A 21,551-nucleotide genomic window follows, 5' to 3' on the forward strand; every position below is an offset into this window, starting at 1 on the left:
ATTTCAGCTATAGACAAAGTTTAAAGAAAGGGAAGCTATGGTCCATATTATCTACATCATGAAGATTCTGCTTCCAATCTCTAAACAATGATACTGCTGAATGTTGGTGAACCAAAACCCAGTGAAAAATAAGAATAAAACATTATTTAGTAATCAAATAACTACATAAATAATAATCTCACCAACCATAATAATACTTTTATTGGATTTTTTTAATGACTTACTTGAATCAATACATTTAACTCTCATAAATCCTAAAACATATAAGTTTTATTATCCCATTTTACAGATTGGCGGACTGAGGCTTCTCCCAAAACAAGTATCAGACACTGAATTCAGCTCTATGCTATCTGGCTCAATGCCCCTCACATCTCTCAGCTCTGCCATCTGCCTTTCTAATGTCTTGAACTTTTTTAATTTATTGATGGTTGTCAGGAGGTTTTTAAAGATGTTAAGTAATTTGCCCAGTGTTTTTCAGTAAATGACATGTTGAGTAGAAAAGGTAATCCTTGGCTTCAGGTCTCTCTTTCCCCAATTCAACTCTCACAATCTCTCTATATTCACACTGAGTTCAGGGAATGGACTTTCATTTATCTCTTCTCAAATATTTTCAAAAAATTCTCTCCCTAATAGCATGCATTACTTAGCAGTAAGGCAATGATCTGACCAGTTTATGTCCTTGTTGCCACAGTCCAACAGCATCAGTTTATCATCCTGGATTTTCATAGATATTAGCTAGTTAGCATTAGCTGAAATTAGATTTCACTCATTCGCTACTTTGCCTAGGCTCTTACATATCTTTCTTTACTTAAACTTCAATACAATTTCAGTTTATATTTGTATTGTATGGAGGCAGAAACTGAGTTTAAAGGCTGAGGGGACAAACCTGTTCCCTAAACCTACACTTTTAGCTACCCTACAGTACAACTTCAATCCAATTGGTGCTGTGTTAGGGAGCACCATTTGGCCCAAACCATTTAACCATCTCATTCTACTCATGCTTTAAAGAATTTTTTTAGATCTTCCTATTCTCAACAGGTTTACCTGACAGGATGCTTGATGAAGTGGTGGCTTCACCTATGTTGCATGCTGCATGCATGGAGCTGGAGTATAGTTGTGTATACTTTGCTCTGTTGTGACAATATTCTGAGTTATAACCTCCCCAACAGATAAAGTGTTGAAGAGAAAAATGCTATCCCAAGGATAGAACCAAAATTTAATATTTCTGAATTTTTTTTATAAAAAATATTTTGGAAAACATTACACTGTCCTTCTCTTCAGGGTGGCCCTTTCTGGAAGGAGCTAGTTCAAATCAGAAGTATCTGAACACATGGAGAAATGTCTGTCTAGACATGAAAATTGAAAGTCATGTTTGTATTTTGAAAATAGTATTTTTATAGAGGCAACTTTATAGTAGTATGTAAAGGGAAATATCACCTTTCATCAAAAAGCCTTTATTTGGACTTAATTATTAGAATACTGTATAGATACTACAGCAGAAATATTACCTGAGCAAACTCTCTCTCTACAGATTCTGATGAGACCCAGTGGGAAAACTGGAATAACTAACGATCTGGGCCTTTATTTTTTAATTAAAGAAAAGAAAACTTTCATTATGCAAATGATGAAATTATAGAAATTTAAATGTAGGTAGCTATTACCCTATTGAAAAATAAAACTGCTCTTAAATGCAAAGTATTATCAGTTTCAAGATAATCTATTTAAGGAAATATTTCAGAAGTTTGGGAGAGAACAAAGTGTGCATCACCTCAAAATAATTTAAATTATTTAACAGAAGCAGTTAACATGAAACTGAAGGAATTGAGCTTCAGATACATGTTTCTGTTTTTTAAAAATTTTTGCTTGGTGAAGAGACAGGGCTTGGAACATTGTATGAGTGAAACCCAATCATGAACAGCTTTGTAACTGTGTATTTTATGATGCTTCAATAAAATAAATATACAAAAAAATAATTGGTAATATTTATAGTATCCTACTTGAGAAATGAAATTTACAATGTTTAAATAAGTAAAAATAAAGGAAACTGCCTGGACATGTGGCAAAAATCAAAACATGATTTCTTTTAAAAAATAGAAAATTTTGTTTGGTGGGTGTGAGAGATTACACTCATATTTCCTAGGGCTCATACTCATACTTGCAAAGTACACACTCTACCACTGAACTACACCCAGTATGAAACATGTTTCTTTACTGTATGAGCTATTTTATTTCAATATTAAGGACTTTGATAAACAACAATAGGTTAGAAACACTTTAGCAATATACTGTGTGTGTGTGTGTGTGTGTGTGTGTGTGTGTGTGTGTGTGTGTATGTATTTAGGACACATCCAGCAGTGCTCAATATTTACTCCTGGCTCTGTACTCAGGTATCACTCCTGACAGACTCGGGTAACTATATTGGGTACCAGGCAACCAACCCAGGTAAACTACATGCAAGGTAAATGCATCGCCCACAGTATAATCTCTCTGGCTCCTACTTTTTTTTAAAACTGTATAAGGTGTATTTTAAATGCAAATCTATCACAAGAAGTCTAGCAAAAGATTCTGATCTAAATCCATTTTTGCATTTTTTTCAGATTGCCCTGAATGATTATTTCATTAAAAACAGTAATATCCCCAATACTCTCTTCCAAAGCTCTATGAATCGATACATTAATAGGGATCATGGATGAAATCTTTCATCATAATAAGCAGGCCTCTCCTTTATAATTCTTAAAAGATTTATCTGATTTTATCAAATTTTCATCTTTACTGCATTTAGGAACCAATCTGAAATAATGATATATTTTTTAAATGCATAATAAAATAAAATCTGCTGAGCTCTAAAACCCATGAATCCAGCAACCAAAATCTACCATCAGTGGGTAGCTTTTGAGATATATTTCTTTCTAAAAATTAAATTTTTTATTTGGTGATCCCGTCATTCTCAGCCTGATCTCCTAAATTGTATACATCTTTGATCATGTGTCTTACTGCTTTCCCAATTCTTGTGAAAGTACGTACAGGCAAATTGACAACCTTATACAATTTGAATTTAAGAATTGAACAGTAAGGGGCTGAAGCGATAGCACAGAGGGTAGGGCATTTGCCTTGCACACGGCTGACCCGGGTTTGATTCTCAACATCCCATATGGTCCCCCAAGCACTGCCAGGAGTGATTCCTGAGTGCAGAACCAGGAGTAACCCCTGAGCATTGCCGGGTGTGACTCCCCCAAAAAAAAGAATTGGACAATAATTCTTTAAAATCGAACAGCAATAACAGCTATGTTAAAATGTTGATAATTGTAGCTATATACAAAATTCAAACTATATTTTAACTAAGATGAAATTATTAGAAAATTTTTTAAAACTATTGGAGCTCTATGAATTTCAATACTGTTGATGATGGTTTCCCATGCACTTAATTCCAACACCATACTCATCACGAATGTACCTTCCTCCTCCACCAAGGACCCCAAAGCCCTTCACTTTCAACTCTGCCCCCTCATTACACACCCCAGTTCAACATTGTGATGCCTTCGCTCCTTTGTTGCTCTCTTACTGGTATTTTTAAATCCCACGTAAGAGAGATATCATTCTGTATCTATGCCTTTCCTCCTGACTGATTTCACTCAGCATGATATCCTCTAGTTCCATCCATGTCATGACAAATTGCATGAGTTTTATTCAATTATGTATGTATACCACAATTTCTTGATCCATTCATCTGAGTTGTTTCCATAACTTGGTTATTGTACTAAGTACAGTAATTTCATTATTTCATTAAAAACAGTAATAGGTGTGCATACTACCTTTTGAATTATTAGAGGATTTTAGTGGTGTTCTTTTCCCTTTAAATAATTTTGAGCTATATTTTTTAAGTTAAATCTGAGCAAAGTTGTATTTCACAAAGTCAAATTCTTAATTCTTCTTTATTGTTGCAAGCGGAGGTATCAGACAATTCCATCTTTACATACATGTTCCTTGCCTGAACTGGAATTAATTTTGAACAAATATAAAGTATATATGTTTTTAATTTTTGGAATTATTGCCGTTCACCTATTTCACAATGGGTATATTTCAAATGGAATCACATTTTACCTTCTGCCTCAGAAACATCTCACTGAACATAGTGGTAAAAGGATCTGGAAGGACATAACATTATTACTAAACAGAGTAAGGTGCAGTGAAAGATCATTCTTTTTCCTAGACTTAACATGTTTTCAGTTCAAGAAAAACTTTTGCTGTTACAGTGTTGGTTGAAAGAGATCCAGTAACTATCTTTTTTCCCTTTTTTTCTTTTAGAGAAAAAATAAACACAGTAACTCAATTAACAGTAACAGTACCTAAGTGGTTCTTTTCTTCTCCAGCATAGTGATGAATTTTAAGAAGGTATTTAAAGATTTGATGTCTAATTATGGCTAGTGAGCAACCGACCACATGAATAATTTTGTATTTTCATTCATTCAGAAAACTCAAAGAACTAGTACATAAGGACATTCTGTATTAACTACCTCCCAACCAAAAAGAGAAAAAAAGGGAAAAATCCTTCTATGTGCCTCCCTTACTTAACTATCACGTTCCCAAAACTCGTCTCTCTACATCCATCTCTGCTCATCTCCTTTGAGCTGTTTACTGGAAGCTTAGCAGGAAGTGTAGCTGGATACAGTGATAAAATACTGGCCCTGCCTGTGCTTTCCTTTCCTGACCAGATTCTGTCCATCAAGGTACCAAAGGGCTTCTGTATCACTGTATTGACTTTTCACCACAGAGAATGTAGTTGTGCTGAGAACTAGCAAACAGAAATCACGTTCAGCTTTTAGTTAACCGAGGAAATTGAATCCCCCACAGACAGAAAGGATTTTAACTTCAGTCCAATCTCTAGGGCAGTTATTAGGCAAATTCTTTTGCTTTTGTCTTCCTAGGAAGAAAGGTGCCAGAGATTTTTGCTGCCTGTGGCAATCAGACCCTCTTTGCCACTGTTCCACCTGCACTCATTTAGGGTAGAGAATTTTCTGAGAATTAAATGAAATGTCTCAATTTTTTACTTCATACAAGAAGCAGAAGACATTGTGGGTTTTTTTTTCCCCTCCAACTTTTCCACCAGATGATGTAAATCACTGAAGTGGCATTGGCCCTTTTCTCTTGTCTGTCACATTGGCTAAATTTAGGGGGTGTGAAGGAAGGACTCTGGGAAATGGAACCACCGCAGTTGTCTCTTATCCATAAAAGTTCCTTCTCTAGCTTTTGGGCTCAGGGATGAAACTCATGGATGAGTTAACTAGACCAGATCATTTTTAAATGTTTACCTCTATTTTCCACTGGAGCAATAGCAGATAGGGCGTTTGCCTTGCACGTGGCCAACACGGGTTCGATTCCTCTGCCTCTCTTGGAGAACCCGGCAAGCTACCAAGAGCCTGGCAAGATCCCTGTGACATATTCGATATGCCAAAAACAGTAACAACAAGTCTCACAATGGAGGCGTTACTGGTGCCCACTCGAGCAAATCAATGAACAGGAGGACAGTGCTACAGTGCTATTCCACTAAGCTTCTCCAGTTTAATGGCAAAAGTGGGTGAAGTTTCAACTGTTTATTCTTAACTTTTTATGATGGTGTTTTGTTTGTCCTATGAAAATCAGTCAGAGAAACTGGCTCTTCTATCACTGCTATGGATAGAAAAGACTTTACAAGTTCTTTGGGGGACTTCTAAAGGACTGAAGTTTTCTGACTTTCTAATCATTCTAGCCAATAACTCCATGGAGTAGTGCATTATTAAATATTTCCTAAGTAAAAGTCAGTTGCATATCATTTCAACCATTCTTTTGTTGAAATGCTGATATTATTTATGAGCAGGAATTTTCATCTGCTTTCTTAAAATTAGCTCTAATTTTAAGAATTTGTCACTTGAAAAGCATTTATATATATATCAAAAGTTAACTTTAATTTGTCATCTCAAAAGCATTCACTTATATCACATTTTTCTTATAAATAACAAGTATTAATAGCTGTTTAACTCTTCCCATTTGATACATTTTTAATAAACTCCCTAAATACTGAAGCTTTTATTGCATCATATAATTCAATATACTTGAAGTAATTTCACCAAATCAAAAGATGTTGGATCCTGTAAAAGAATTTATTTCTAGAAAGTTGATATTCCATTAAGCTATTAATTCGAGGGACTGAAGGGATAGTAGATAGTACAGGATTTAGGACTTTTGCTTTGCATACAGCTCACCTGGGTTCAATCCCTGGAACCAAATGCAGTTCCCCTGAGCATTGCTGGGTGTGATGATCCTTGAGCACAGAGCCAAGAGTAAGTTCTGAACACCTTTAGGTATGGCCAAACCCTTCCCCTCAAAATCAATAAATAGAAATTTTTAATTCAAACCTTGAATCATTTCTAGTGTTCATGTTTAAGTTAGGAAACGCAGATTTCAGTATCTGAAAGCAGGATTCTTAATTTTTGCCTATTTGCCAATGATTCCCTGACTGAATTACTTCTAAGTCAGCCCTAAGCCCCTGCAGTGCTCATTCTCACCTGTGGTTTAGGGACTAAGATGAGATACCAAAGACCAGCCCATTTATTAAATTGATGGGATACACTAATCTCTATTTTCAAGTCAATTCTTGCTCTTTAGCAAAATAGCTTTAATTTTAAAGTCTGTCTGATCTTTCTGCATTACAATAATGAAATAAGATACAAGCTATCCATACTTTATTGTACTGAACTTTATTAAATTTTGTAAAGTCAATTTGAGATAATCTGTTGCAGCTAAAAATATATATACATATATTAACATAAACATATGTATGTATACAGATTATTAAAAAATTTTGTTCATAACCTCTTTTTCCTTAATTTGATACTTAATTTATTTTATCACTATCACTATCATCCCGTTGTTCATTGATTTGCTCAAGCGGGTGCCAGTAACGTCTTCATTCACCCTGTCACGTGCTAGTGTTGCCTAATGGCATATACAAAACAGTAACAATTTATTTAATAAATTTGAAAATTTATTATATAAAGAAAGCTTCCTACACACATTTTCTTCAATCTAAGCAAAACTAGCACTGTAGCACTGTCCTGCTGTTGTTCATCGAGTTGCTCAAGCAGGCCCGGAAATGTCTCCATTGTGAGACTTGTTACTGTGTTTGGCATATGAATGCGTCACAGGTACCTTGCCAGGCTTTGCTGTGCGGGCGAGATACTCTCGGTACTTTGCCGGGCTCTCCAAGAGGGATGATGGAATTGAACCTGAGTTGGCCGGGCCAGCCACATTCAAGGCAAACACCCTACCACTGTGCTGTCGCTCCAGAAGTGAAAAAACCAGCATTTCCACAGCAGACTGGAACATAGAAATGCTCTTATTTGATCACACCACTGCTTTCTACCTATCTGACTCAGCCAACAGTGCTCTGGGCCATTTACCAACACTCTGACCACACAGTTTGTCACTGTTTGCCGTTGCCATCCTCCCTACCCCTCTCTTCCCAACAGTCCCAGCCTGAGCACATGGTAGTTCATTTCCGTCTTTTTAGCTGAACCTTGGACTCCTCTGATTGTCTCCTTGCCACAATCCCCTGTCCTGGGTCAGGACCACCATCAGTTGACCAGAACCCCCAGCCTCTAACCCTGTTGACTGGATACACTAGAGATCCTATTGCCATACATACCCTCCATACTTCCTGGCTCTCCTCTTACTCAATTGTTCAATTGATTCTTGTCCAATTCTGTTTAGTCCTTCCTGTATTTTTCTAAATATGGCCACAATATAATTTAAAATTTTCTCATAGTCACATTAAAGTGAAAAGGTAAAATTAATTTTGATAGCATATTTTATTTAATCCAACATATCCACAGTAAGTACCCTTTCAGCAGCAGCAAAAAAAGAAAATTGCATAAAAAGCGTTCCTGAGACACTACCTTTGAGGTACTAAGTCTTAGAGCCAGGGGTTTCCTGACACTTCCATGAATGATCCCTGAACACAAAGCCAGGAATAATCCCTCCAGTCTTATGACTTCAGTGATCACCTCCAGTATCACCCCAAAACAAAACAAAACAAAGAGATAAATCTTTTGTCACCTTTCTCATTGTACATTGACAGCCACTTTAGTAAGTAGATTGAAAGACCCATTGTGTAAGGACCAGACAGCAGAGCAGTGTTACTTAGTTAACAGTTGACATTATCTGCCCACAGATTCTTTCAGGTAAACTCCTAGTAAATACCAGTAGTGCCTCACTTTCTCCACCTGTCTGCACAAGCCTCCAGAGATTCAGAACACTCCTGTAAATGGCACATTATTTTTAAAAGGTGTAAGTAGTCTGTAAACAGGGTAGAATCCTGAAAATAGCAGATTCTGTCTTTGTTTTGAACTACGAACATGGTCCCCTGTGCCCCTGTACCAAGATGCAAATCAGCCCCCCGTCCCAGCACTGGGGAGAACCCCCTTTAGCACAGATCATTCTGTCTTTTCATTCCCAGATGTGTCTGCCATGTATATCTTTGGGTCTCATAAAACAGAAATGTGTGCCTTATAATGGGTTTCTTATTTTGATTTTAAACAATCCACTTATTTTTATATTCCTGCCACCTCACACATATGTGGAAGAGATAATAATTCAGACAACAGTGATGCTTCAGATAACAGGGATGCTTTACTCGGATGCTTTACTCTCCTTTTCATTCCCATTTCCCTTCCCCCTCAGGAAATAATACTTCTGAGGAGGCTCCAGATGCCCAGGGAGCCTTACCATTTAAGCTCACCTCAATTTATTGTCTCCATATTCAGCTTCAGAGGACCAGGCTTTTCAAGGTTCCTTCCTCTTCTGCCACATGGATTCTTAGGGTTCTTGGCTTTCAAAAGTGGCTCTTCTCTGCTGAAAACTGTTCTCACTTTGGAGCTCTCAACAAAATATTATTAAAGAAAAACCATTTGTTGTGCTCATTTGTACTGTGTTTTAAATGGCAAGCATTATCTCTACTTGCATTATCACTATAATACAGTATCTTTCTCTGGTTGTTTTTAGTTTTTGTTTTGTTCTGTTTTGTGGTGGCAGTGGGGAGCACACCTAGAAGTTCTCAGGGCTCTGTGCTCAGGGATCATTCCTGGTGGGGCTTGAGGGAACCATACAGGGTGCTGGGGAATCAAACCAAGGTTGGCCACATGTATGACAAGTGCCTCCCTGCTGTACTACCTATCCAGCCCACATTACACCTTTCTGGGATCTTTGCATTGCAGAAAATGCTAAATACTTTGCAAATAAAAAGAATTCATGCCTAGGAATAAAATTTTCATAGAGAAATGTGTAGAGATGGTCTAACTGGTGATTTGGCATAGGAAATGAAAGTGGCTTTGATGGATGGCAGATTTATACAAAAATTTTTTTTCCTCCATCCTCAGATTGGGCTGGAGCGATCATACAGCGGTAGGGCATTTGCTTGTGCATGGCCAGCCCAGCCGAGCTGGGTTCAATTCCTCCGCCCCTCTCGGAAAGCCCAGCAAGCTACCGAGAGTATCTCGCCCACATGGCAAAGCCGGGCAAGCTACCCGTGATGTATTCAATATGCCAAACACAGTAACAAGAAGTCTCACAATGGAGACATTACTGGGCCCGCTCGAGCAACCCGATGAACAACAGGAGGACAGTGCAACAGTGCGATCCTCAGATTGCTGAGGATCCTTAGGCTGGTTTTTAAAAATCCCTTTATCTTATATTTACTCCCCAGCCAAACAGAGGTAAGTCTGTGTGGGACATTCCTCAGGTTACTAGTGTCCTGCTTTGCTCTTTAGTAGCTAACTCTGCTCTTGTCAGCCTCTCATTGGTCACCTTCATTTTCCAGGGAGCAAATGACCTATTCTCTTCTATAAACTAGATGCTTACAGGTATACTGCCCTGGAATAGCATAAGCTACTGCCACTTTTATTGGGCAGTAGCTTATGCTATTCCTGTGCATTTGAGAGAGAATTTTGTGTCTTATTCACTGTCTTATTCCTCCATCTGATTCTCCATCTCATTCCTCTGTCCCTCTCAGAGAGCTCAGCAAGCTACCAAGAGTATCCCGCTGTGGTGTATTCAATGTGCCAAAAACAGTAACAAGTCTCACAATGCAGACATTACTGGTGCCCACTTGAGCAAATCGGTGAACAACAGGAGGATGGTGCTACAGTGCTATTTTTTCTTTCTGAAAAGTTGACATAACATGCTAAAGAATCCCCTTATGGCATGTTTTTGTGTGAATGAGCATTGTGCTAACTAATATACGTCAGATTAAGACAAATACCATGTGATATAACTTGTACATACAATCTTAAAAACCTGGTCTTGCTTGTAGAACTAGAAGTAGAATCAAAACCAGGGACTTATGGGGAATTAGTTGAGGAGCTATTGGTCAAAGAGTATAAACCTACAGCTAGAAGATAGTGATTTCCAGAACCAATGCACATTATATATCTAAACTGGGCTGGAGCAATAGCACAGCGGGTAGGGCGTTTGCCTTGCAAACAGCCAACATGGCCGAGCCAAGTTCGATTCCCCCGCCCCTCTTGGAGAGCCCAACAAGCTACCAAGAGTATCTCGCCCACACGGCAAAACCTGGCAAGCTATCCGTGACATATTCAATATGCCAAACGCAGTAACAATTGTCACAATGGAGACGTTACTAGGCCCGCTTGAGCAAATTGATGAACAACAGGAGGACAGTGACAGTGACAGTGATATCTAAACTAGCAGACATTTTATCACACCAAAACAAAATATTGATTATCTGATTTAATAGAAATGTTAGCTAATACTCAGATGGTGATACTATAATTATGTCAAATTAACACTTTGTGGGGCCAGAAAGATAGTACAGGGGAAATTCATTTGCCTTGCATATGACTATTCTGGGTTTGATCCCTGGCACCAAATATAGTCCCCTGAGCATCACCAAGAGTGATCCCTGAGAAAAGAGCATAGTGCCGGTGTGAAACCCTCCCCCCCCTGCAAAAAATAACAAAAATGAAAACATTGTATACTTTAAACTTAGATAGTATTACATATCAGTTATATAATTTACTTGCCTAACTGGAAAATAAATTTGTATATATTCTTCAGCAAGGCTTCTATGCTTTTTTAATAATCTGCTGGCTGAATTATCCAAAATATTCCCATTTTGTATCGCAAACTGCTTTATTCTTTTAATTTAGCTTCAAAATTGAAAAGATAATTGAATTGTTGATATGATATAAAATTTAAAGCTTGTATTCTAGATTTTTAGGCACTGAACATAAGGGCTGGAGCGATAGCACAGAGGGTAGGGCATTTGCCTTGCAAGCGGCCAACATGGCCGACCCGAGTTCGATTCCTCCGCTCCTCTTGGAGAGCCCGACAAGCTACCGAGAGTATCTCACTCACACGGCAAAGCCTGGCAAGCTACCCGTGACATATTTGATATGCCAAACGCAGTAACAATTGTCACAATGGAGACATTACAGGGCCAGCTCGAGCAAATCGATGAACAATGGGAGGACAGTGACAGTGACAGAACACAAGTGAACAAACAATACACAAAATCATTTAATTCAAATATCAGCCTCAGAATTTCTTGACACAGCCTCTAACCCTTTGGTTTTGCTTATTTGGGACACACACCACATCTGTTCACAAGCCTTTAGCATGGCCTGGGTCTCCCAGACCAGCTGCCATGCTTCCACAGTCAGCATCTCCAGAAACTCTGTTCTCTCCATTGCCACCCCTACTCCCCTGAAGGACCATTTGTTGGTATGACGAATGTTTGCCTCTAAGAACTCCATAGTCAACAGGCTAGGAAGGGCTCATGTAGTCCTGCATCCAGGAGAAGAGAATGGACTCTTCTCAGAGTTCTCTGAAACATCCACTGTTGTCTTGTATCTCAGGCCGCTGCCCTAATATGGTAGTCTAGCAAAACAGACTCACAGATTTTTGATGTCTGGACAGTCAGCCACTTTTTTTTCTTTTTGGGTCACACCTAGTGACTCAGGAGTTACTCCTGGCTCTGCACTCAGGAATCGCTTCTGGTGGTGCTCGGGGGACCATATGGGTTGCCGGGGATTGAACCAGGGTCGGCAGTGTGCAGGGCAAACGCCCTACCCATTGTACTCTCGCTCCAGCCCCAAGCCACATTTTTCTTATCTGCAAAATGAACTGTCCTCAGGGTCAGCAAAGGTTCTTCCCATGCAAAATGAAATAACACTACATATCCTGGGTGTGGCTCTAAGTCTACTAACCTGGTTTTCTTTTTTAAAAAAGGAACACACAGGCCAGGTGAGAAGCCTCCCAAACCAAGGCTTTGCAGGATGGGCCATGGGGTCTCCCCTACAGCACTGTCAGCATTAAAAGGTGTGTGTGCTTCTTGTCTCTCTACAGCTATTGACCTGCTCTACTGGCGGGACATCAAGCAGACTGGCATAGTGTTTGGGAGCTGCCTGCTGCTGCTCTTCTCGCTCACCCAGTTCAGCGTTGTGAGTGTTGTGGCCTACCTGGCCCTGGCAGCGCTCTCTGCCACCATAAGCTTCCGCATCTACAAATCTGTTTTACAAGCTGTGCAGAAGACCGATGAAGGCCACCCATTCAAGTAAGTGCCCAGCGCGCCCAGCCCTGGCCCGAGCTCTTACAATGCTCTTATCTCCCTACAGCTATTGACCTGCTCTACTGGCGGGATATCAAGCAGACTCTCCCTAATTTCAGCTCCCAGTGCCACTCTGAGTCAGGCTCCTCTGAGACCTCACAGGCCTCTTGATACTCTTGTCTCTTAAAATTGAAGGCTTCTGGAGAACTTTGAAGACCAAACCATTTATCTCTGTTCTTACATCATCTTATTGGGGTTTTCACATTTCAGTGACTGCTAACGAGAGATGAAGCATGTATGTTTGCTCTGCATTCATGTCGTTCCTATAGCCTAAATTATACTTAGCTATTGCATACTTAATTCTTACCAGCATTCATGACAGTCCCTTCCATGTGGCCCATGTTTATGACTTAAAGAGTGTTTCGGTGGTTAATCCTCCCAACTCTGTGAAGAAAGCAGAGCATTATACTATCATTATGCTATTTAGGGAAGAAAAAAGCTAAGGTTTTTAAGAAGCAAAGTGAGTTACATATAGTCACACGAGGTGTAAATAAAACAAAGTCAAGACGGTGGGGTTTGGCTTTTTATTCCCATGCTTTCTCTGGGAGTTTAATACCAGAGAATCAACGTCTGAGGGATACAAGTTCATAACAATGCATTCTGTACTGGGCCTTCAGGATAGAATGGACAGGGAAGAGCAGGCTTTTTATTCCTAGAGGGAATATTCTAAGAGGACATAGGAAATATGGCAGAAGGCGGCATTAACCCTGCTGACTTTCTGGCTTCCAGTTCCACCCCTTTGATCCTAGCCCATGAGCCACAGCAACTTATAGGAGCTGGTATCCTGTTTCTTCCTGCCCCGTACACACATACAGCCCACCATGTAGCCCAGTACTGGTCCACCATGCAGGCTTCCTGCTGCTCTGGTCTCATCACTACCCAAAAGGTGGAGGTCTCATAGTCCTGGGAGCCACACATGGGAAGAACTTCATTGTGGCTTGTGACTCCTCCTGGCTCTCCCTCACCAGTCAGCAGCATCAAGGCTTTGGGACTCCATGCTCATCAAGGTGGGAGGGGAATGGTATGCATCAGTGGGGACTTGCTGGGAAAGGGAAAAGGCTGCTTACCAGATCTCACTTCCAGCGTCTGGATTCCACCTCATTGATCATCTAATGTGGAGTTCATGTATCTTACGGACTGTAACTTGGTTGCACAAGCTCCACCTCAAAGGTAGCAAGAACAGAGGAAGACAGTGCCCCTTAGTGGTCTAGCCGCCCCTTTCCTTCCCTCAGACATCCAGACAGGGTTGGATTCTTGCATGTTTTGGCCTGCAAAACTGGGAGATTATTTCCTAAGATCTCATTTCCCGTTTTTCTAATTTTGTCCAGTTATAGGACCAGGTCTCTAACCACAGTTAGCTCAACTGCTTCATCTTCTTTAAGGAGATAAATTTAAACTAAAACTTTGGGGGCTGAGTTGTTTTTATCAGTAAAGAAAATAACTGGCTCTGAATACATACAATTCAAAATAAGTGATAACTTTTTTTTTCATAAAAAAGAGAAATACCTTAAAAGTTCATCACTAACTCCCTAAAACTCAAGCCAACCACTGCTTTATCCATGTTATCTCAAGTCACAGGGATTGATGAGAATTGTTAGGACCATTCTGTGTAGACAACATGGCACATTGTGAAACAGATCAGAGGGACAGAAAGGATGAAAGGCTGGTCTGTTACTAGGAGGATGCCCAAATCAAAGATGGGTGAACTCACATAAATATGAACCAGCCTGGTTTATCCACCCAGGAGCCACATTTCATCATTTAAACAAATAAAAAAATGAAGCTACTAGAAATGCAACTTCCTGTAATAAACCCTGTGAGCACTTCAACATGGCTCAGGTCACTTGAGTTTCAGGGTTTTCTTGATAAAAACCTGAATATAGGTTCCAGAATTTAAACATGAAATTTTAGAGTTTTGGATAACAAAAAAAACCCAAGAAAGAAAAAACCTGCTTAAAATTTACTTTAAATTTTACTTTACTTATTTAAAGAAGCAACTTGTCTCCATGCAACAAAGAGGAAATGAAGATTCCACAATTACCTGGTAAGCCAGGAATGATGGAGAGTCAGCCTGTGAATCAACTAGGGAATTACTCTTCTCTGCTCCCAGAGAGCTGCTCTGAATTATTAGCTCAATCTGTAATAGCTTTATGGGACAACAATGGTCAAACACAACACACACACACACACACACACACACACACACACACACATACACACACACACACCCCACACACACCCCTCTTTGATGGAGCTTCCGTGGGGATGATTTTTTTTTGGCAGGACCTACCTGGAGCTGGAGATCACCCTTTCCCAGGAGCAGATTCAGAAATACACGGACTGCCTGCAGTTCTATGTGAACAACACACTGAAAGAACTAAGGCGGCTCTTCCTCGTCCAGGACCTCGTGGATTCCTTGAAGGTACGGCTACTTCAGCTTTTCACCTTACAGAGTTGAGTCTTGTTTTCCCTGGCAGTATAATATTATAAGCCACCACACAGTGGAGAATAAAAAGTAAGTATTAATTATATTCTAGAGGTAGAAAGCCTCCAGCTGCCGAACTCAGTCCCCTCACTGTACAGATGCCAGAAGTGTGACTCAGAAAGGTTAAGACACCAGTGAGTCACTGACAGAGCTGAGAACAAGCTCAGATCATACATGTGGCCTCTCATTCTATATATTCTCTGGTACACTGGTAGTTTCTCCTTACCAACTTCAATTCCTTGGTCACTTACCTAAACTTAGTTTTAAATAAAATCCCAGCTTGAAAGATGTGAAAAATATAAGGGACTTTTTTCATTGAAAGAAACTCGGGACTCTGTTAATAGTAAGCAATTCACATGTCTGTACACAGTGCAGGCTGTGAGTTGGGCCCCTGCAGGGCCGGGGACCATGCATCTGGGTATTATTCCCTGTGCTCTCATGGAACTCTGTGTCTGTGGAGAAACTGCTCTAACCACCTTGTGACTTCCATGGTAAAGCAAAGCTAATCCTGATTGGACAAAGGTCAGTTGTTGAGAGTCTCCTGTGCTAACCTCAAGCACTTTTAGGTATCAGACTGGGATATTGAACCGGCATCAGCCCTCTAACAGTTCAAGGAAAAGCAGGAGAGAAGGAAGGCTTGAGCCTGAAGAAAAACCTCCTGCTTTTCTGGAATAGCAGCATTGTGCCAAATAATGACTAAAGAGAGATGCCAGGAAAGTTGCAATTATTTGCCCTAGGGCTTTTTAAGAAGTAGCATTTCTATTTTTCCAAATGTAAAATCAGTAGACTGGAACAGAGGTGGCAAGACTTGTCTCTAAAGGTCCAAAAATGTTTTCGACTCTGGAGCCAATGATCTCTGTTGGTAGGTATTCAATTTTATCACTATAGTTGGAAAACAGCCAACAGCAGTCCATAAATGAATGACTGTGGCTGAGTGCCAATAAAACACTATGAATAGTGGAAGTTGAATAGTATGAAATTGAATTTCATACTTCTTTTTGTTTTTGCTATTTGGGTCACACCCAGCAATGCTCAGGCTTCCTCCTGACTCTGCACTCTGGAATTACTCCAGGCAACGCTCAGAGGACCATGTGGGATGCTGGAGATCAAACGCGGGTTGGCCGCAAACGCTCTACCCACTGCACTGTTTTCATGTCATAAAATAGTATTCTTGTTTAGATCTTATAAAAACTATATTACTTGTATTTATTTATTTATTTATTTATTTATTTTATGCTATGGTGCTGCTGTACCATGCCCACCACCAAAGTACCAGGATCCCTCCAGCACTGACCCAATTTCTATGGCTGTTTAAAGACTTCAAACTTATCTGAAATTGTGGGTCCTTAGAAAAGGAGGCTATGGACCACAGTTTGGTGACACACCTTTTTCAGGTTTTTATTCCTTTGAGCCTCTCAACTTTGAGTCTAACAGCTCTCCTAAGGGTTTCCAGAGAAGAAAAAGCTGATCCTCTGTTAGTCATCATTCTGTGAGGACTGTACATGGGCTTACATGGAGACCTTTCCTATGGAGACCATGATAGATTTTGACTCCTATTCCCAATGTAATAGAAAAACCAAGGAAATGAGATACTTCTTGAGTTTTACAAAAATGCTAATATACATGATCATTTCATTCTCCAGTTTGCAGTCCTGATGTGGCTCCTGACTTATGTGGGCGCGCTCTTCAATGGACTGACCCTGTTGCTCATGGGTAAGAGCGGCCGAGTGGGTCTGGGCTTCCCTGACACCCTCCGTGAACATCAAATTGTGGTGGCTTATATGGAACAAATGCCAGAAATCCCTGGGTGCAGAACATTTCCCTCACCACCACAGTTTAATAAAGAGGATAGTATCTAATACATTAATACTTAGTTTCTCTGACTAAGGTGTTTTGGTTTCCTTCAACTACAGCTGGTTTTTACTCCAAACATATATCTGTTTACAAAGGCTGTTATAGCCAGAACTGCTGGGGGCTCCTCCATTCTCTCTCCTTCCAGAAGTATCTGGAAAGGAGGCAGAATCCCTACATTTTCCTAATGGCTAACTCTGCCATCTTTTATTTAGAAGTTTGACATCATAAGTGATGCTATAATTTTATATAACTATAAAATGTCTCAGTGAACGTATTCTTACTCTCAGAATTTTAATACTTTATTTGTTTTGCATTCCAGCTGTGGTCTCAATGTTTACTCTACCTGTAGTGTATGTTAAGCACCAGGTAAGTCCTATGTGATGTCAGATATTTACATCAAATTTGGTCTTGTGATCTTTGGTTGTCTTCATGGTTCTTTGTCTCTGCAGGCACAGATTGACCAATATCTGGGACTTGTGAGGACCCACATAAATGCTGTTGTGGCAAAGTAAGTTAATTAGAGCAACTCATAAAAAAGAGAGATGTTGTAGCAGGAATTTGAGTGGATTAGAAAGGGCTACTGGAAGGTTAATAAAATAATAGGCTGAATTTTAGTCATTTATTTATTATGTGATGGGAAGTCACATCCTTCCCATTTTTTTATTTCAGAAAATAAGTTTACAAGGTTTAAGAACAAGATGAATTAGAGGGAAAGAGAGGACTTTTTGAGGAAGGTAAAACTAATTATAAAGTTTGATTGGAATAAAAATGAGTTAAAATAATACTTTCAATCTTTGGGGGGGAATGGTTTTGTTTTTATTTGGGGGCCACACCTAATGGTGCTCTGGGCTTTATTCCTGGCTCTGCAAAGACTTCTGGCAGGGCAGCAGGGCTCAGGGGACCACATAGGATGCCAGGGATCAAACCTGAGTTGGCTGCATACAAAGGAAGCGCTCTACCCCCTGTACTATCACTTCAAACCCTATACATTTTTAAATACCTGAAATTATAACACCTGAACGCTCTCCAGTGTGGCCTTGGTGGCCCAGGCATTGAATTTTTAGGTCACCTGGATGCTGCTTGGAAATCCACAGCCCCCTCCCCCCCCCCACCACCACCAGCACCACCACCAGTAGTTCTTTTAAGTACATAAATCAGATCACATCACTCCCCTGCCTAAAATTCATCAATGGCTTTTCCTCCTAGAATTGATGACCTTATTTTGACCCACAAGTTCCAGTAGACTGTAGATAACACTGCCCCCCCACCCCACTTCCCGAGCATACTGGTCTCTATTCTCCTTCCGCCCTGAGCTTGTCTTTAGAGACTCCCAGTTTCCTCTGCCTGAAGAACATTGTGCCCATGTGTGTGCCTCAAGGCCCCTGGCAGTCCTTTAGGCATCAGTTTCTCAGATCCGTGAATCCACCTGTGTAACAGACCATGCCCGTACCGAGGGTGCTACTCACTGCCTGTCACTCCCACTACTGGTCTCCTTTGGATTTATAGCATTTATCACCATCTGCACTTCTCTTGTTTAATTTTTTTAATCTTTTAAATTTTTTAATGGATCACCGTGAGGTACAGTTACAGACTTACAAACTTTCGTGCTTACATTTCAGTCATACAATGGTTGAGTACCCATCCCTCCACCAGTCCCCATTCTCTACCACCAATGTTCCCAGTATCCCTTCCACCACCCCTCCATCCCCGCCCCCACCTTTGTGGCAGATGCATTCCCTTTTACTCTCTCTATTCCTTTGGGTGTTATGGTTTGCAATACAGGCATTAAGTGGCCATCATGTTCGGTATATAGTCTGTCTTCAGCACATATCTCCCATCCCGAGCAGGCCCTGCAAAGCGACCTTCATTTGGTGGTCCCTTCTCTAGCTGAGCTGCCTTTTCCCCCTGCATGTGAGGCCGGCTTCCAAGTTGTGGAGCAATCCTCCTGGTCCTTATCTTTACTGCACTTCTCTTGTTTAAACAACTAAACTACACTTACTTTATGTCCAGCCCCTCAGCCATCATGACAGTTCCATGAGTATTGCCACCCCCCACCCCCATGCCCCACTTTGTGGATCACTGAATACTGTCACCTAGAAGAGAGGCTGACACAAAGAAACGTTCCCAGCAAAACCCACATAATGCACTAAAAGCTTTAATGAAACAACCACCTCCTACAATTAACCTGCTTCAAAGTAATGCTACAAAGAATTATGCAAATAGGAGTTTGGGGGTGTTGGAGATTTTAAATTTAAACAGTATTTTAAATCTAGATGCTGTAGAACCAGGAAGGTTCAGGAGTTGTCCTTAATGTCACACTGGTATTTACAGAGTTGAGACTAGAGGTCAGATTTATATTTTTTCCTCTTCCCCTCCCCCGCTGCCATATTGAGACTCCATGATTTACAATACTGTTAATGATAGTTTCATGCCTACAATGTTCTAACAAAATACCCACCCTCCACCAGAGTGTCAGCTTCCCTCCACCAGTGCCCAGAGTCCCCTCCAAACTCTCCTCTCTGGAAAGCTCAGTTCTTTAGGCAAACTCTCTGATTTTGCCTTTGACCAATTGTAGAACTCAGATTTCTTCGTTTATGTGCTTGGTTGTTTGACTATGTTGGAGTGACCATAGGTTCCTTCACCCGGAACCAGCCCTATTTGTGCTCATTGCCCAGGAATAGTGGCTAGTTGTAACCTCTTTTCTTCCACAAATGCCCCAGAGTCAGTGATGAATGGTTAGCCTAAGTTCTTGGCACTATCTGTAATCCTGAAATAAATTGATCTTCTTTGTCTACCTAAAAAGTGCAACTTTTAAAAAATGTGTCATTCCTGAGTCATTAACAATCTGATACTTTCTAACTGCTCACAATCATATACAGAATGTTTGCTATCTTCTGAAATATTAAGGTATTTGATGATTTAGGTAGCAAAAGCAACAACTTGCCATGGCCTCATCAAGTGATTTTATTTAAAACACTTGAGAATGACTGCCTGTTTTTTTTTCATTTTTTAAGTTTTATTCAAGAACCATGATTTATAAAGTTATTCATAGTTGAGTTTTGGTATGTCCCAGTACCAATCCCACCACCAGTGTCTTCTCTCTCCAGGAATTCCCAGGTTCCCTCCCACCCACCCCCACAAAGTCCGCCACTTTGAGGGCACATTTTTTTAATTTGGTTGTTGAAGTTTGGATCTATTGTTTTCAGTGTTGTTTTGACTGTGATTTATATATTTAGCTAGAGCACTCCTTTATAACAACTGATGTCCTTGTTCTTGTTGGCCTCTACTCCCCAGTGCTTCCTGTCTATCTCTTCTTCCCTCCCCCAATTTCTTTCCTTCTCTGCCCTTGTCCTCCCAATACTCTGGGGTCAAGGGTGATCTGGACATCCCCCTTTCAAATACTGCACTCCCTTATTCAGCTTTTCTAGACCACATGTAAGTGAGATCATCCTGTGTGTGTCTTAATGAGAATAACTGCCTTCTGAAATTGAATTTTCTTTTTTTAGGATTCAGGCTAAGATCCCAGGAGCTAAAAGGCATGCTGAGTGAACAGACACCCCACCGGGGACTGGACATACACAAGAATGTCTGCCGTGGTAACAGCTGTTCTTACATGTTACTGCAAATTGATTGTTTCTTTCCCTCCCCCAGTACAATAATCTTAGAGACAACCTTTAAAACAGCTGTTTTTAGGCTGTTTCTGTACTCTTAGGATATTTGAGTCACTTGTGTCAAGCACTAAAGTATAGATAAAAGTGTATTAGATGTGGTTTTTAATTTTGTGTTGCTTTAAAAAAAAAGTGCATGATGGTGAGAGCCCAAGTTATCTTTCCTTCTTCAGTGTTCTTCTCCTCCTCTCTGCAATGCTCCTGTAGCTTCTAATGTTCCCTGTGGCTAGGCCTTTCCTGCCGAGTGCACTGATGCAATAGTGAAAAATCGCTTCCATGTCCTTGGGTTGCTGGTTGGATTAATCTTTAATAACAATATATAGAATTGTAAACTGATGTTTTAGTGTTTTTCTGACACACACATACACACACACAACATAAAAATGAAAACAGTTGACTGTCCTTATGGTAATCAGTTTTGTACAACTTAAATAAATGAATAAACCTCAAACCAACACGCAGTACTTTTGTTGTGTGGGACTGATGGGCTGATTTACATGTATGGTAATTAAAAAGTACCAGCATGTTGACTTTATTACAATTTGTATTACTTACGCTGTAGTTCCTAATGGACTTAATTATGGACTCGATATTTGCACTTATGTACTTGATACTGAATGCATAAATAAATGTTACTAAATGTACAATGTCTCCCTCTCTTTTATCTTTTGCCCAGAAAATGCTAAAGCTTTCTGACACTCACTATACAGAAGATTTGCTGGTAAGGTGGAGAACAAGTGTTCACTTCACTCCTTTGTGCAAGAATATCAGCCTGGTATATGATTCTTTGAGATAATAATAAAAATACAATAGTATAGCAGGTAGAGCACTAATCTTGCGCATGGCCAACCCAGATTCAATCCCAGTGCCACATAAGGTCTTCAGA

General features: G+C 40.1%; 1 protein-coding gene across 3 annotated transcripts in view; it reads left to right on the forward strand.

The window, feature by feature from the left end:
• Positions 1-21,312, forward strand: part of RTN1 (reticulon 1) — a 269,417-nt gene extending 248,105 nt beyond the window's left edge. For all 3 annotated transcript variants that reach the window (XM_056133580.1, XM_056133579.1, XM_056133581.1), the window contains 6 exons: positions 12,397-12,604; positions 14,942-15,080; positions 16,787-16,856; positions 17,317-17,363; positions 17,447-17,505; positions 20,504-21,312. In XM_056133580.1, the coding sequence (XP_055989555.1) occupies positions 12,397-12,604; positions 14,942-15,080; positions 16,787-16,856; positions 17,317-17,363; positions 17,447-17,505; positions 20,504-20,546 (566 nt within the window). In that variant the 3' untranslated portion in view covers positions 20,547-21,312. The remainder of the gene's footprint in view (positions 1-12,396; positions 12,605-14,941; positions 15,081-16,786; positions 16,857-17,316; positions 17,364-17,446; positions 17,506-20,503) is intronic.
• The last annotated feature ends 239 nt before the right edge of the window (positions 21,313-21,551 follow it).

This window comes from Sorex fumeus, unplaced genomic scaffold (genome assembly GCF_029834395.1).
Source record: "Sorex fumeus unplaced genomic scaffold, SorFum_2.1 ptg000098l, whole genome shotgun sequence".
Taxonomy (NCBI): Eukaryota; Metazoa; Chordata; class Mammalia; order Eulipotyphla; family Soricidae; genus Sorex; species Sorex fumeus.